Source organism: Lepus europaeus, chromosome 10 (assembly GCF_033115175.1).
Source record: "Lepus europaeus isolate LE1 chromosome 10, mLepTim1.pri, whole genome shotgun sequence".
Lineage (NCBI taxonomy): Eukaryota > Metazoa > Chordata > Mammalia > Lagomorpha > Leporidae > Lepus > Lepus europaeus.
Window position 1 is genome coordinate 68,485,696 of NC_084836.1, and position 14,413 is coordinate 68,500,108.

Consider the following 14,413-nt stretch of genomic DNA (forward strand, 5'->3'; position numbering starts at 1 on the left):
AAAGAATCGCTCCTTCTGTCAGTCCTGTGGCCCCACTGAAGGGAGGGATTCACAGACGAGGCAATTTCCTGATAAGGGAGGACACATGTGTCCCCACCTGTAGAGAGCCACACACAGGTGTTCAGGTACGGTGCCAAGGGGAGGGAACGCCCAGAGTGTGAGAGAGACGCAGAGGTGCAAAAGTCCGCGGTGAGGCAGTGGGAAGTGCCTACTCTCAGCAGTGCTGGAAGAACAGGGAGACCGGGTTGTGTGCACCCTCCCATCCCCAGCAGGTATAGACACAGAAGGCAGGTGCTCCAGTGGCCAATGGCAGGTACAGCCAGAACTCGTGGGTCCCACGGTTCTTCTCAGGTCCAGATAGCGCCACTGCTCTGCTCAGTCAACAGCTTTTGGGCCGGTGCTATGGCATTATGGGTTAAACTGCCACCTGCCATGCCCACATCCCATATGCGCACAGGTTCGAGTCCCGGCTGCTCTGCTTCCGATCTGGCTCCCTGCCGAGGTGCCTGGGAAAGCAGCAGCAGATGGCCCAAGTCCTCCCACGTGGGAGACCCAGATAAAGCTCCTGGTTCTTAGCTTCGGCCTGGTCCGGCCCTGGCTGTCGTGGCCATTTAGGGAGTGAACCGGTGGATGGAAGACCTCTCTCCCTCTGTCTCTCCCTTTCTCTAACTCTGCCTTTCAAATAAATAAATGAATAAATCTTAAAAGAAGGGAAAAAAAAGCAACAGCTTCTACGTCAGGCTTCCCTTAACTCCATTTGTAGAAAATATATTCTGTAAACCCAGGGATCTGAGGGCCTGGGACCGATCTATGTCACTGGGACTCAAGTCCCTGCCCTTGGAAGTCACGCCGTGATCACACTCTAGTCTCCTCTCGGTGTTTTAGCTGCGGCTTCACTTTGCTGTTCTTTAATCTCATGCCTGTGGTTGCAAGGTTCCTTGTGCACGCTGCTTCTTCTTTTTAAAGATTTACTTATTTATTTATTTGAGATACAGAGAGACACAGAGAGAGGTCTTCCATCCATTGGTTCACTCCCAAAATGGCCACAACGGCTGAGCCAGGACAAAGCCAGGAGCCAGGAACTCCATCTGGGTCTCCCACGTGGGTACAGGGGCCCAAGCACTTAGGCAATCTTCTGCTGCTTTCCCAGGCACCTTGGCAGGAAGCTGGATCGGAAGCGGAACAGCCAGGACTCAAACCAGCACCCATATGGGATGTGGGCGTGGCAGGTGGCAGTTTAACCCATAATGCCACAGTGCCAGCCCAAAAGCTGTTGACCAAGTAGAGTGGGTGACACTCTGATACGGGATGCTGGCATCCCAGGCGGCAGCTCGGCCCACCGCACTGCAACGCCGGCTCCCTGAGCATTCCATTTTGACAAATGCAGTAACGCAAAAGCTCAGGTCATGTTTCACCGCTGCATTGTCCCTTCCTGTCCGTTTCCTGCAGTGCGATCTCCGGCCCCCCCAAGCAGCACAAGGGACCACAGCTGATCTGGGTGTTCAGGGAACCTGGGCATGGGGCCCCGCTGGTTTCGCTGAACCGTTCCCCCGAGCCAAGCCCTCACTGCGTTCTCCCCCGGGGCCTTACCAGGGCACCACTGCTGAGCAGGATCATGAAGATGATGAATGTCTCAAACCAATTGTGCTCCACGATCAGGAAGCAGGTTTTCCGCAAGATCCACCAAGACTTGCCTAGCCCTTCCTCAATGTTCACCTGACAACACTTGAACCGCTGCACACAGCCTGGCGGGAGGGAGGGAGGGAGAGGCGGGTCAGACCGGGGGCCCCCCGGGGCTCAGCCCAGGTCTGCCCTCCCCACTCCTCTCCACCCCCCAAAACCCCGGTTTCCCAACAGGTGCTGCCCACCGCATGGCCGGAAGCCGCTATGGGGGCCGAGTCGGAAGGCCCGGCTCAGATAGGGACAGTGTGGTAGGGGCTGGCAGGGCCCTTGTCAGTCTAGGAAGCAGCAGTGAGTGGGAGGATGGAAGGCAGGGACATGGAGCGCAGGCTGTGATGGATAGGACGTTTTACGGGAAGGTTTGGGGCTGAAAGTTGAGAGAAAACGGACAAAGTCTGAGAACTGAAACTTGCTATAGCTCGAAGCTGAATACAGACATCTCTCAGGAGGGTAGGGTGAGGAACAGAGTCCTGGAGATGGACACGAGGCCCCCTAGCTGCTGGTCGAGCTGTGCCCAGGAGCCGTCAGGTGTCACGTGCCTGGCCCTGCGCACGCACCTTCGGTGAAGCATGCGTCCGGGTCCAAGTACTCCTCGGGCTGCTCCACGGGCACCTCCTCCACCTCCGGTTTGATGTCAATGGTGCTGCCTTCAGAGGAGCTGGTGTCATCAAGTTTCTAGAAGCAAGGGAGAGGGAGATCAGGCAAGGCTGCGGCCATGCATCCACCAGAGAGAGAGAGAGAGAGCGCGTGCGAGGGAATGTCCATTTGCTGATTCTCTCCCCAGATGGCCCCAACAACCAGATCTGGGCCAGGCCAACCTCAGGAGCCAGTAACTCCATCCAGGTCTCCCACATGGGTGGCAGAGGCCCAAATACTCGGGCCATCTCTGCTGCCTTCCCAGGTGCACTAGCAGGGAGCTGGACTGGAAACGGAGCAGCTGGGACTGGAACCGATGCTCAGATACGGGATGCCGGCATCTCAGTCAGCGGCTTCACCGGCTGCGCCCCAACACCATCCACCTGTGCCCCTTCTCTGCCCCTAAATTCTTAGTACAACTCCTCCTTGGCCAAGCCACGATGAGCTATACCATAACCAGGGTTCCCCAGGACCTCTGTTGGGAGTATCACGTCCAAACCCAGAGAAAATAGGGACCCTCCTGGAACCAAAGGTGGTTCTGGGTGGGTCTCAGGGCCACGGCTCAGGGGGAAGCACTCAGACTGTGCCCCGGCCCTGGGCGGAGATGACCCAGAACGAAGCTGCTCGGTCCAGGCGCATCTCAGGCACTCCGGCCATCACAGTCGGTACTGGGGACGTGGGGGAGGTATCTCTCAAAGGGGCATCGGCCATGCCAAAGGCCCTCCCCTCCCAGCTCGTGTTGACAGTGAGGTTGGGTTTCTCGGCTTGGGACCTTACGTCTTTGCTGCCTTCCGGGTCCGATTCGCTGCTCACATCCTCGGTGTTGAGGTTCTCGAAGTCGGACTCACCCACGGCGATGGGCACGCGCACGGTGAGGTTGGGGTTGTTGATGAAGGACATGTGGTCCTCGTCGATGATGTACTTCTCCACGCTGCTGCCGATGCCGCTGGTCGTGCCATTGCCATTCCTCTGGAAGTCGCCGTTGCGGTGGATGTCGGCGCCAGTATGGTTGGCGATGCAGTTGGCCTTCTTCTCGTACAGCTCGTCCAGCGGCTTCACTTCATCTGCCTCCCGCTGCTTCAGGTGCGCCTGCATGAAGGCGCGCACTTTGGCCTTGACCCAGGCCACGCCCTTCTTGATGCGGATCACGGAGATCTGGAGGTTGTTCATCTCCCCGTCATCGTCCGTGGCCGCCAGGTTGTCCGCGCTGAAGGAGCTCAGCAGCAGGGCCAGGAAGAGGTTCAGCACCTGCAGCGGCCGGCGTTGGGGGAAAGGAGGCAGTGAGGAACTGGCCGAGGGAAGGGAGAGCTAGCCGCTCACCCCCCGGGGTTGCCCACCACAAGCTGGAAGGCTTCTTGGTGGTGGTGGTGGGGGTGGGAGGAGTGGACATGGAAAAGGAGCTTCCATTGCATTTGTGGGGCCCACGAGTCATCTTAAGTGTTTGGTTTTGGCTGCAAACACAAGGAGTTTCATACCTGTCTTCTTGCATAGCTTGCCTACAGACAAGGAACTTCAAAAAGTTCATGGAAAAGATAATTAAGAAAGAAGTGTGTTTTGATGACGGACCCTTTTGAAATCCATGCCTGTGAGTCCATACACGACTTCCCTTTCCACATTGTTCTCTCATTTCTCTGTCTGTCTGTCTGTCTACCTACCTATCTATCTATCTATCTATCTATCTATCTATCTATCTTTTTTAGTTATTTGAAAAGCAGAAGGACCAAGAGAGCCAGGGACAGAGCCAGACAGAGATTGTCCATGGCACTGGTTCACTCTCCAAAATGCCTGCAACACCAAGGGCTGGGCCAGGAGCCCAGGATGCGATCTAGGGCTCCCACAAGGGTGGCAGGGAACCAAGGACGTGGGCCTTTGCCTGCTGCTGCCTTCCAGGCTGTACATTAGCAGGAAGCCGGAATCAAGAACAGAGCCAGGACTTGAACCCAGACCCCCCTGTATTTGATGCAGGCTTCCCAAGTGCCAAACACCAGCCCCAATGTACTTATTACTTCTTTTTATAAATTTTTTTTTATTTTTAAATTTTATTTATTTATTTATTTAGACAGGCAGAGTGGACAGTGAGAGAGAGAGAGACAGAGAGAAAGGTCTTCCTTTTTGCCGTTGGTTCACCCTCCAATGGCCGCCGCGGCTGGCACGCTGCAGCCGGTGCACAGCGCTGATCCGAAGGCAGGAGCCAGGTGCCTCTCCTGGTCTCCCATGGGGTGCAGGGCCCAAGCACTTGGGCCATCCTCCACTGCACTCCCAGGCCATAGCAGAGAGCTGGCCTGGAAGAGGGGCAACCGGGACAGAATCCGGCGCCCTGACCGGAACTAGAACCCGGTGTGCCGGCGCCGCAAGGCGGAGGATTAGCCTATTGAGCCATGGCGCTGGCCATTATTACTTCTTTTACAACCAGAAAAAAATAGCAAGGGTTGTATTTATTTTGGGGAAAATGGCCCCCAAATAAAATGAAAATGATGGATATGGCCGGCGCCGCGGTGGCCACTGGAGGGTGAACCAACGGCAAAGGAAGACCTTTCTCTCTGTCTCTTTCTCTCACTGTCCACTCTGCCTGTCAAAAAATTTTTTAAAAAATGATGGATATGAATTATTGGGGGTGGGGGAGGGTTGTGTCCAAGAGAGCAGGCGCATACCAAGTACTTTGGGCCCATGAGGCTAGGAGAGCCAGCCTTTCACACAACAAACCAAGAAGGTAGAACTGAAACTCTTCATGCTGTCTTAAGACTGCACTGTCCTTGGGGCTGGCGCTGTGGCATAGCGGGTAAAGCCACTGCTGCAGTGCCAGCATCCCATATGGGCTGGTCCTGGCTGCTCCATTTCCCATCCAGCTTTCTGCTGTGGCCTGGGAGAGCAGTGGACAATGGCCTGGGTGCTTGGGCCCCTGCACCCGTGTGGGAGACCTGGGAGAAGGCTCCTCCTGGCTTCAGATTGGCTCAGTTCTGGGCCGTTGTGGACATGTGGGAAGTGAACCAGCGGATGGGAGACCGCCCCCCCCCCCCCTTCCTCTGTCCTTGTTTACCTAAATTTACAAAAATGAAGCAGCCTTAGCAACACAGCTGCTTCCTTGTTCTCTTGCATAGTCAAGCGCCAGGCGTTCAAACATATGCTTTCTTTCTCCATATTCATTTTAACTACCATGAACATCAAAATTCATTACGGTTCTTAAGACATAATCTTGGAGAGTGGAAGGGAGTCACTTTTTTTTTTTCTTGATAGGCAGAGTGGACAGTGAGAGAGAGAGACAGAGAGAAAGGTCTTCCTTTTTCTGTTGCTTCACCCTCCAATGGCCGCTGCGGCCGGCGTACTGCGCTGATCCGAAGCCAGGAGCCAGGTGCTTATCCTGGTCTCCCGTGTGGGTGCAGGGCCCAAGGACTTGTGCCATCCTCCACTGCCTTCCCGGGCCATAGCAGAGAGCTGGACTGGAAGAGGGGCGACCGGGACAGAATCTGGCGCCCCAACCGGGATTAGAACCCGGGGTGCTGGCGCCGCAAGGCGGAGGATTAGCCTACTGAGCTGCAGCACCGGCCGGGAGTCACTTCTTGATTGACACTTGGTGCTTTGTCATACTTTGGAAGGAAAGGAAGGTATGCATTTGAGGCGGAAATAACATAAGGGCAAGGTGGCAGACACACGACCCGTGAGTATTTGGATTCTCTAGGGCATTTATTCAAAGGAATGTGGCTGGTGGAATTGGGGTGAATTCGAGACAGTTTTGCAGGCCACGCTGAGGGACAGGAATTTATCTAATTGGATCCACTATTGGTTCTTGGATAAAGGAGTCGCACATGACGACAGGGATTTGAGATAGCCATTCCCACCAGCTATGTGAGTTAGGGGGCTGCTGCAGGTATGAACTGGTAAGAGTTTGGACCAGGCAGTAACAACACCAAACCCTAGCATACGGAAGAACCTGCTGGGGGTGGCTGTTCGTTACAAAGAAATATTTCCTCTCTGGGGGGGGGGGGGTGCTCAGCATGTGGCCGAGCAGTCAAGATGCCTGGGGACCTCCTGGGTTCAACAGTAAGCTCGGGTTCTGAGTCCAGCCTCCTGCTAATGCAGACTCTGGGAGGCAGCAGGTGACGGCTCAGGTAGCTGGATCCCTGGCACCCATGTGGGAGATCTGGATGGGGTTCCCAGCTGCTGGCTTCGGCCTGGCCCAGGCTCAGGCATTCAGGCATTGCTGGCTGGGGAGTGAACCAGGGGGTAGGCATTCTCTCATAATAATAATAATAATAATAATAATGATAACAATAACAACAACAACAATACCTATTCCCTTGGCCTACCTTGAAGAGATTCTGATTCAGCAGATCTGATATAGGGCTTGGGATGTGGCTTTTTTCCCCCTAAACTTTATAAACTGTATTCATATGCGAGGTAGAGGTGGGGGCGGCCCGGATTAAGTGAACCACTGATTAAGAGCACGTGTTCTCTCTCTCGCTCTTTCCCTCCCTCCCTCCCTCCTAAATGAAGGTACATCCCAAGCCATACACCGGAGGGATGGGACAAAGAAGGGCCTGGAACAGCATCACGGGGGCCCAGGGGAGAGACGCGCTTTGTCCTGGGTTCAGGTGTCTGGGGACAGACACTGCGGGGGCATCCCGAGACAGCTGAGCGCAGCCAAGTAGAGAGGTCAGGCGAGGAAATGTGACGGCACCCCACCAGGAGGCAGGGGGTGGATTCACCGAAGCAGTGAGAAGCCCAGAGAGATCGGGGCCGAGGGACAGGGTGCTGGGGATGCAGAATGGGAGGAATTAGAGAAGCAGCGAGGGTTTGGCTTGGTGGGATTCGGATGCCAGTTAGGACACCCACATCTCACATCGAGAGCACCCATGACACCTGGCTCCACTCCTGACTCCAGCTTCCTGCTAATACGTGCACCCTGGGGGGGCAGCAGGGATGGATCATGGGACTGGGGTCCTGCCACCCACATGGGAGACCTGGATTGAGCTTTTGGTCCCACCTTCTGCCCCAGCTTCGAGCATCACGGGCATTTGGGGAGTGAATCAAGATGGAAGAGCCTTCCCTTTTCCTATCTGTGTCTCTCTACAAACTTTCAAATACATAAAACATTTTTAATAAGAGAGAACCATCATGACGGTTATTTTTATAGGTCAAATGAAAGCATTAGGCGAGCCAGGGCTGGCGAGGAGAACCCTGTCCTGGCTTCTTTACGGCAGAAAAGGGGGATGAAATGAAGTGGATGAGCCTGCCAGGGTTGCCTAAGCCCGCCCTCTCTCAGTTCTCCTTGCTCTATGCTTGCAAGGGGACCTGGAGGCCTGCACTGCGAGATGGAGACTCCTCCAACGGTGGTGTGCACACGGATCCCTTGGGGACCCTGTCGGAAATGCAGTGTCTGAGTCAGTAGGGAGTTCTGGGTGGGGCCTCAGAGTCCACAGCTCACGGCTGCTGGTCCCTGGATCGCGCTTCGACAAGGTGCTGCGTCCCCGAGGCTGGCTCTCCAGGTAGAAGACAGCGGGCGCACTGACCCAAACATAGCCAGGAACTGACCTGCCATTTACACAGATACAAACCCAAAGATGATTTGGATCAGTGATCAGTGGTTCTCACTGGAAGGCAGCCTGTGCTCCCCAGGGGGCCTTTGGGCACTGTCTGGAGACATTTCTGGTTGTCCCAGCGTGGGTGACGCTAATGGCATCCAGCGGGTAGGGCTAAATCCTACAACGCCCAGGAAAGCCCCACAGTGGAGAATTATCCAGCCGAGGACGTCAGCAGTGCCTAAGTCAAGATTATCTGGTTTGGGTAAAAGGGGTTTTTTTTGGAGCTCCAAGAGCAGACTTTGAAGTTCAACTTCAAGTGCACACCCTGTGCACACAACGGCAGCCGTGTGATCTCGGGGAAGGAAGGTCTCTTGACTTCTACTCAGGTTTGTTGGTGTTCTAATTGTGAAAAGTGTGTGTGTGTGTGGGGGGGGGTCATGAATCGGAGCTCTGTAAGCACTGGGCTCCTCCCCCTCACTTGTACCTTAGGGTCCCCTGGGGGCTGGGCAAGAAGGAAAAAATCAATAGACAGGGAAAGCAGGAGACGGAGGGGGCTGGGGGCGGGGCTGGAGGTTGAGGGAGGGGCTTCCAGGCCAAGGGTGGAGAACCAAAACAGGCACAAGGTCTGTACTAACCACCAAGTTGCCAATCACCATGACCATCATGAAGACGATGAGACACATGGCCTGGCCGGCCACCTCCATGCAGTCCCACATGGTCTCGATCCACTCCCCGCACAGCACCCGGAAGACGATGAGGAAGGAGTGGAAGAAATCATGCATGTGCCAGCGGGGCAGCTCGCAGTCCTGGTTGATCTTGCACACGCACTCCTTGTAGCTCTTCCCGAAGAGCTGCATCCCGACCACAGCAAAGATGAAGACTATGATGGCCAGCACCAGGGTCAGGTTGCCCAGGGCGCCCACGGAATTCCCAATAATCTTGATCAACATGTTCAGCGTGGGCCAGGACTTGGCCAACTTGAAGACTCGAAGCTAAGGGAGAAGAAGGAGACAAGAGGAGGGATGCTAAATGCCAGTCGATGCACTCTCTCAGCACGCGGGAAAACAAAGACGACTAGACTGGTAAAAGCTGCAGTGTCGGGAAGAGTCCCAGGATGTTGCTGACTGGCTCAGGCTCAAGCGGGGAGAACTTAGGTAAGGGAAAACCGATGAGTTTCATAGGAAGCGAAACATTTACAAGTAGGAGGCAGGGATGCTGCCTCCAACCTCCTGGGATTACATGGACCTTAAATCCCAGAACCTAAATGTGAACACATCCTCTCCCAGCTGGCGGGCCCTGGCCTTCTCAACGGCCTTGTCGAAGGGGAGTAGGGCAAAAAGTCATCTGTCTCTTTAAAAAAAATTAAAAAGCAAGCATTTCAAAAAAATTTGCAATGTCTCCCTTTTGCTTGCCAGTACATAACCCCAGCAGCTGATCTGAAAGTGCGTGACATGCTCGGGATAACGTGGAGGAAAAAGCAGAGTTCTAGATCGGGGGGAGGGCCACAAGCTCAAACTTCTCAGGAAAAGGGCCAATACCGTCACTAACTCAGAGGGCATGTACTCTGCCACGGTGACTACGAGGCCTTGGCTAATGGCCTGGCGGAGCGTGAAAGGCCACGGTGGCTCAGCCAATGGTTATGGCAGATACTGCGGGTTAACACATAGCTGATACACAGGGTGACAAGGATTTTGGTAGAAGACAACAGCGCTGCCTGGAGCGTTTCTCCTCTGTTTGAAAATCAGAGTCTTCCATCTGAGTTCGACATTTACTGGGGTCGCCTGTCTCCCTTTCCCTGACCGGTTTGTACGTCAATGAGCATATTTGTTCTAAGGCTTTATCTCTCAACCCTCCCTTCTTGTCACTGAAATAATGAAAACTATTCTTAAAAAGTGGGCTGGATCGCAGCCATGGAACAGTGTGCGGAGGTTCCAGAAATCAGCCAGATGCTGTCTGCGACCCGGAACAAGTGACACTGGTGCGTTTTATAAAGTGGCCCTCTGTTCCGATTCTCTCTCAGAACTGCTCATCGGTGTTGCAAGGGGCTGGGTGCTTTCCCAGGAGGCTGGAGAGACCTAAGCCAGCTCTGCCACCCAGCAAGCAGCAGGGAGTTTGGTCTGAGTGGGCAGCCTGAAGAAGCCTGGAGCTTCTCCAGGGACTCAACCAGCCCAGGCCCAGGCCTCCTTCAAATACATTAATATTAATAATAATAATAAATCCTTCTTAGCTAATAATACGGAAAATAAGGCCACACCACATGACAATCCATTTCAACATAATGTTAAAAAATATGATTTGATTCTGATTTTCTGGAAGGGGTTACGATGACAGAGCAGCAAGGAATGGGAGAGTGACCATTGCCATTCCAGGGAGACAGATACGGCAACGGTTCCCCGGGAAATCAAACCAGACTACCAACGCAAGGCCTGTGGGAATCCTCCTTCGGCTTCTAGAATAAGCGTTATCTCTAAGCATTGTTTGCATCCTAAAGTCATTCCCGTTTGCTTACAGAGTCTTAAAACAAACTTCTACGTTAGGTGGTCAGCGGGAATGCTGTCAGGATTTTTAGTAGTAGCCAAGCCAGTTCCAAACAGCCAAGCGGAATCGAGAGGAGAATTACAGGGTAAGGGCGTTAAGGACTCATCAAGCTAACTTATACACAAACTCTTTCTAGTAGCTGCAAGCTAGCAATAGTGAAAGAAAGTGGAGAAATATGGAATACCAATCGGAAAGATCGCAGCACCGAAAGCCCCTCCACGTCCGCTAGACCCAGTTCCATTAAACTGAGGGACACAATAAATCCGTCAAAAATGTTCCAACCTTCTTGGAAATAATAGTAGGGGTCCATGGCTATGAGCTTCAGGAACATTTCCGCTGTGAAAATTCCAGTGAAAACCTAAAGAGGGGGTGGGACAAGGGGGACGGGGGTGGGCGGAAGGAGAGAGAGAGAGAGAGAGAGATAATAGAGAAAAGAACACCTCTGTCATTCTCTTTGAACACAGCACGTCCGAGAAAGCTCACGGGCCAGCCGTGGTTAAACTCTGCATCTGACTTTAACTGATACCTGGGTCCCCACCCCAAGCGCCCCACGGGAGGTGGGAAAGTCTCTTTATTTCTCTCTTTTCTACTCCTTGGAATTAAAAAATATTAATAAAAGTTGAAAGAGTTTGTAATTGACAGGGTGTGCCTATTTCTGGGTAGACGATCAGAATCTGACATAGGTGTATCCCGAGCAATGGCTGGAGTTGGGGGGAAACAGCACCCCGCCTCCTCAAACACGATGGTTCTATGAGCTGGAAACTCACTTGCATCTTGAATGAAAGCCCCAGCCCCAGTGTCCCCATTTTTTGTTGCCAGAACCACTCAATTCACACTGTTGCAAAGAAAAATCAGAAAAACATTTGGGGCCAGCATTGTGGTGCAGTGGGTTTAAGCCGTTGCCTGCAATGCCAGCATCCCATTAGGGGCCAGGCCGAGTCCTGGATGCTCCACTTCCCATCCAGCTCCCTGCTAATGCACCCGGGAAAGCAATAGAAGATGGCCCAAGTGCTTGGGCTCCTGCCATCCATGTGGGAGACCTGGTTGGAGTTCCTGGCTCCTGGCTGCAGCCTGGCCCAGCCCTGGCCGTTGTGGTCATTTGGGGGAATGAATCAGCCGATGAAAGAACTCTCTCTGTAACTTTGCCTTTCAAACAATGATTAAATCCTAAAAAAACATATACCAAGCAAGAACAATACCACCTGGATGACTTAAAGGATTGGCAGTTATTTGTAGGTGTGTGCCAGGAATGTCTATGTTAAAAACAAAAAAACAAGCTTACTCATAGTATTATAATTGGAACAGAAAAATACAGTATTATTCCTGACTTATTACGTGTTTTATGAAGCCTAGATATATGCTGTGGGGTCTCTCATTCAAAATCATAGAAGAGGGGCCGGTGCTGTGGTGTTTTGAGTAAAGTTGCTGCCTGCAGTGCCAGCATCCCATATGGGCGCCGGTTTGAGTCCAAGCTGCTCTACTTCCCATCCAGCTCTCTGCTATGGCCTGGGAAAGCAGTAGAAGATGGCCAAGTCCTTGGGCCGCTGCACCTGCTTGGGAGACTCGAAAGAAGCTCCTGGCTCCTGGCTTTGGATGGGTGCAGCTTCGGCCATTGCGGCCAATTGGGGAGTGAACCAGCGGATGGAGGACCTCTTTTTCTGTCTCTCTGTAAGGGAGAAGCCTTTCAAATAAATAAATAATAATCTTTTTTTTTAAAGAGTGGGTCTAAGGTTATCCCTAGGGGGCCGCTCTCATTTGTACTATGATGATGCTTTTGGAGAAGGAAGAAGGAAGAAGGAAAAGTGATGTATTAGCAATCACACAGGACTGTCGTCAAATACTCACTTGAGAATTTATGTTCTAGCTCTTCTCGAAGGGCAGTTGAGGGTCCCTGGGGGCCCTAAGACCCTCGCCGGTCCTCCCCTTTCCCACTACATATCCGTATGAGGCCAGCTTTTCTCCCTACATGATGGACTAAGTGCAGAAGCAGGGAAGGGGGTCTAGTTATCTCCTATTAAAACAGACCCAATGGGGCCGGCGCTGTGGCGTAGTGGGTAAAGCTGCTGCCTGCAGTGCTGGCAACTGTATGGACGCCGGTTCGAGTCCTAGCTGTTCCACTTCTGATCCAGCTCTCTGCTATGGCCTGGGAAGGCAGTGGAAGATGACCCAAGTCCTTGGGCCCCTGCACCCGCATGAGAGACCCTGAGGGGGCTCCTGGCTCCTGGCTTCGGATCGGCTCAGCTCTGGCCATTGTGGCTATTTGGGAAGTGAACCAGCAGATGGAAGACATCTCTCTCTCTGTCTCTCTGCCTCACCTTCTCTCTGTATAACTGTGACTTTCAAGTAAAATAAATAAATCTTACACACACACACACAAAAGACCCGAAAGGGATTTGCAAAAATGGCAAATCCTCCCATACTTCTGTCTTTGTCTTAGATATAATTTTTTTCCATATGTGTTATTTATGTTCAATGCGTAATGGGTGATTTAAAAATAAATAAGTGGATACTTTTAAATGATCTCTTAATCAGAGATCATTATCATGGAGATCATTCAAAAAGTGAATATCAGTGGATATAACCCACATAAACCAAAGCTCTTTAGCTCTTTTTATTTTATTTTATTTTTTTTTGACAGACAGAGTGGATAGTGAGAGAGAGAGACAGAGAGAAAGGTCTTCCTTTTTGCTGTTGGTTCACCCTCCAATGGCCACTGCGGCCGGCGCATTGCGCTGATCCGAAGCCAGGAGCCAGGTGCTTCTCCTGGTCTCCCATGCGGGTGCAGGACCCAAGCACTTGGGCCATCCTCCACTGCACACCCTGGCCACAGCAGAGAGCTGGCCTGGAAGAGGGGCAACCGGGATAGAATCCGGTGCCCCAACTGGGACTAGAACCTGGTGTGCCAGTGCCGCAAGGCGGAGGATTAGCCTGTTAAGCCACGGCGCCGGCCGCTCTTTAGCTCTTTTAAGAGATTAAAAGGGTCTTGAGACTACATATCAATCGAGACCCTGTTTTAATAGAACATTCTGAATTCATAGCCGGTGCCCTGGGATGCTTTGCTTGGGGGTTGCCCTGGGGCTGCAGCAGTACCCCTCCTTCTGCATTAACTGCATCTGCACAGTGTGGGCTTCACTGGGAGTAACCAGGGTGTGGCACGGTCCTCGCAGTATTCTTGGAATGGGGGCTCCTGTTCTATGGCGGGCCCTCCCCCAGAGCTCAGGAAGTGCCAGTGGAGACCTGAAAAAAACAGTGGTCACGATGAATAACTCACTCGCCGGGGGCAGGGTGACCAACTCATCCCTACTGGCCTGAGACTTTTCTGGCTTTCTTTCTTTTCCTTTTTAAAAGATTTATTCATGGGGCCGGCGCTGTGGCGTGGCGGTAAAGCCACTGCCTACAGTGCTGGCATCCCATATGGATGCTGGTTTGAGACTCAGCTGCTCCATTTCCGATCCAGCTCTCTGCTATGGCCTGGGAAAGCAGTAGAAGATGGCCCAAATCCTTGGGCCCCTGCACCTGCGTGGGCCAACTGGGGAGTGACGCAGCGGATAGAAGACCTCTCTTTCTTACAGAAAGAGGTAGAGACAGAGAGAGAGGTCTTCCATTTCCCCAGATGGCCGCAATGACTGGAGCTGTGCCAATCCGAAGCCAGGAGCCAGGAACTTATTCCGGGTCTCCCACGTGGGTGCAGGGACCCAAGGACTTGGGCCATCTTCTACTGCTTTGCCAGGCCATAGTGAGAGCTGGATCGGAAGTGGAGCAGCCGGGACTCGAACTGGCGCCCATATAGGATGCTGGCACTGCAGGTGGTGCTTTACCAGCTATGCCACAGCTCTGGCCCCTCCATGCCTTTTTAAGACAGGGAAACATATCACTGTGAGCCAGCCTGGTCCGAGGGCATAGTAGCTGCCGCTGGACAGCAAGGCCTCCCAAAACACCATAGGAAGCAAGGACTGATTCTGTGATGAGCGAGGACGAGCAGAGACTTAGAGGAAAAACCCAGCTCTCCGGGGAAAATGCCACCATCAGCAACACAGTTT

General features: G+C 53.0%; 1 protein-coding gene across 9 annotated transcripts in view; it reads right to left on the reverse strand.

Annotated features, from left to right (window-relative positions):
- SCN8A (sodium voltage-gated channel alpha subunit 8) overlaps positions 1 to 14,413 on the reverse strand; it is a 103,744-nt gene that overhangs the window by 24,158 nt on the left and 65,173 nt on the right. For all 9 annotated transcript variants that reach the window (XM_062202207.1, XM_062202205.1, XM_062202201.1 and 6 more), the window contains 5 exons: positions 10,558 to 10,731; positions 8,471 to 8,827; positions 3,094 to 3,564; positions 2,238 to 2,355; positions 1,591 to 1,745 (listed from right to left, as the gene is read on the reverse strand). In XM_062202207.1, coding sequence (XP_062058191.1) covers positions 1,591 to 1,745; positions 2,238 to 2,355; positions 3,094 to 3,564; positions 8,471 to 8,827; positions 10,558 to 10,731 — 1,275 coding nt within the window. The remainder of the gene's footprint in view (positions 1 to 1,590; positions 1,746 to 2,237; positions 2,356 to 3,093; positions 3,565 to 8,470; positions 8,828 to 10,557; positions 10,732 to 14,413) is intronic.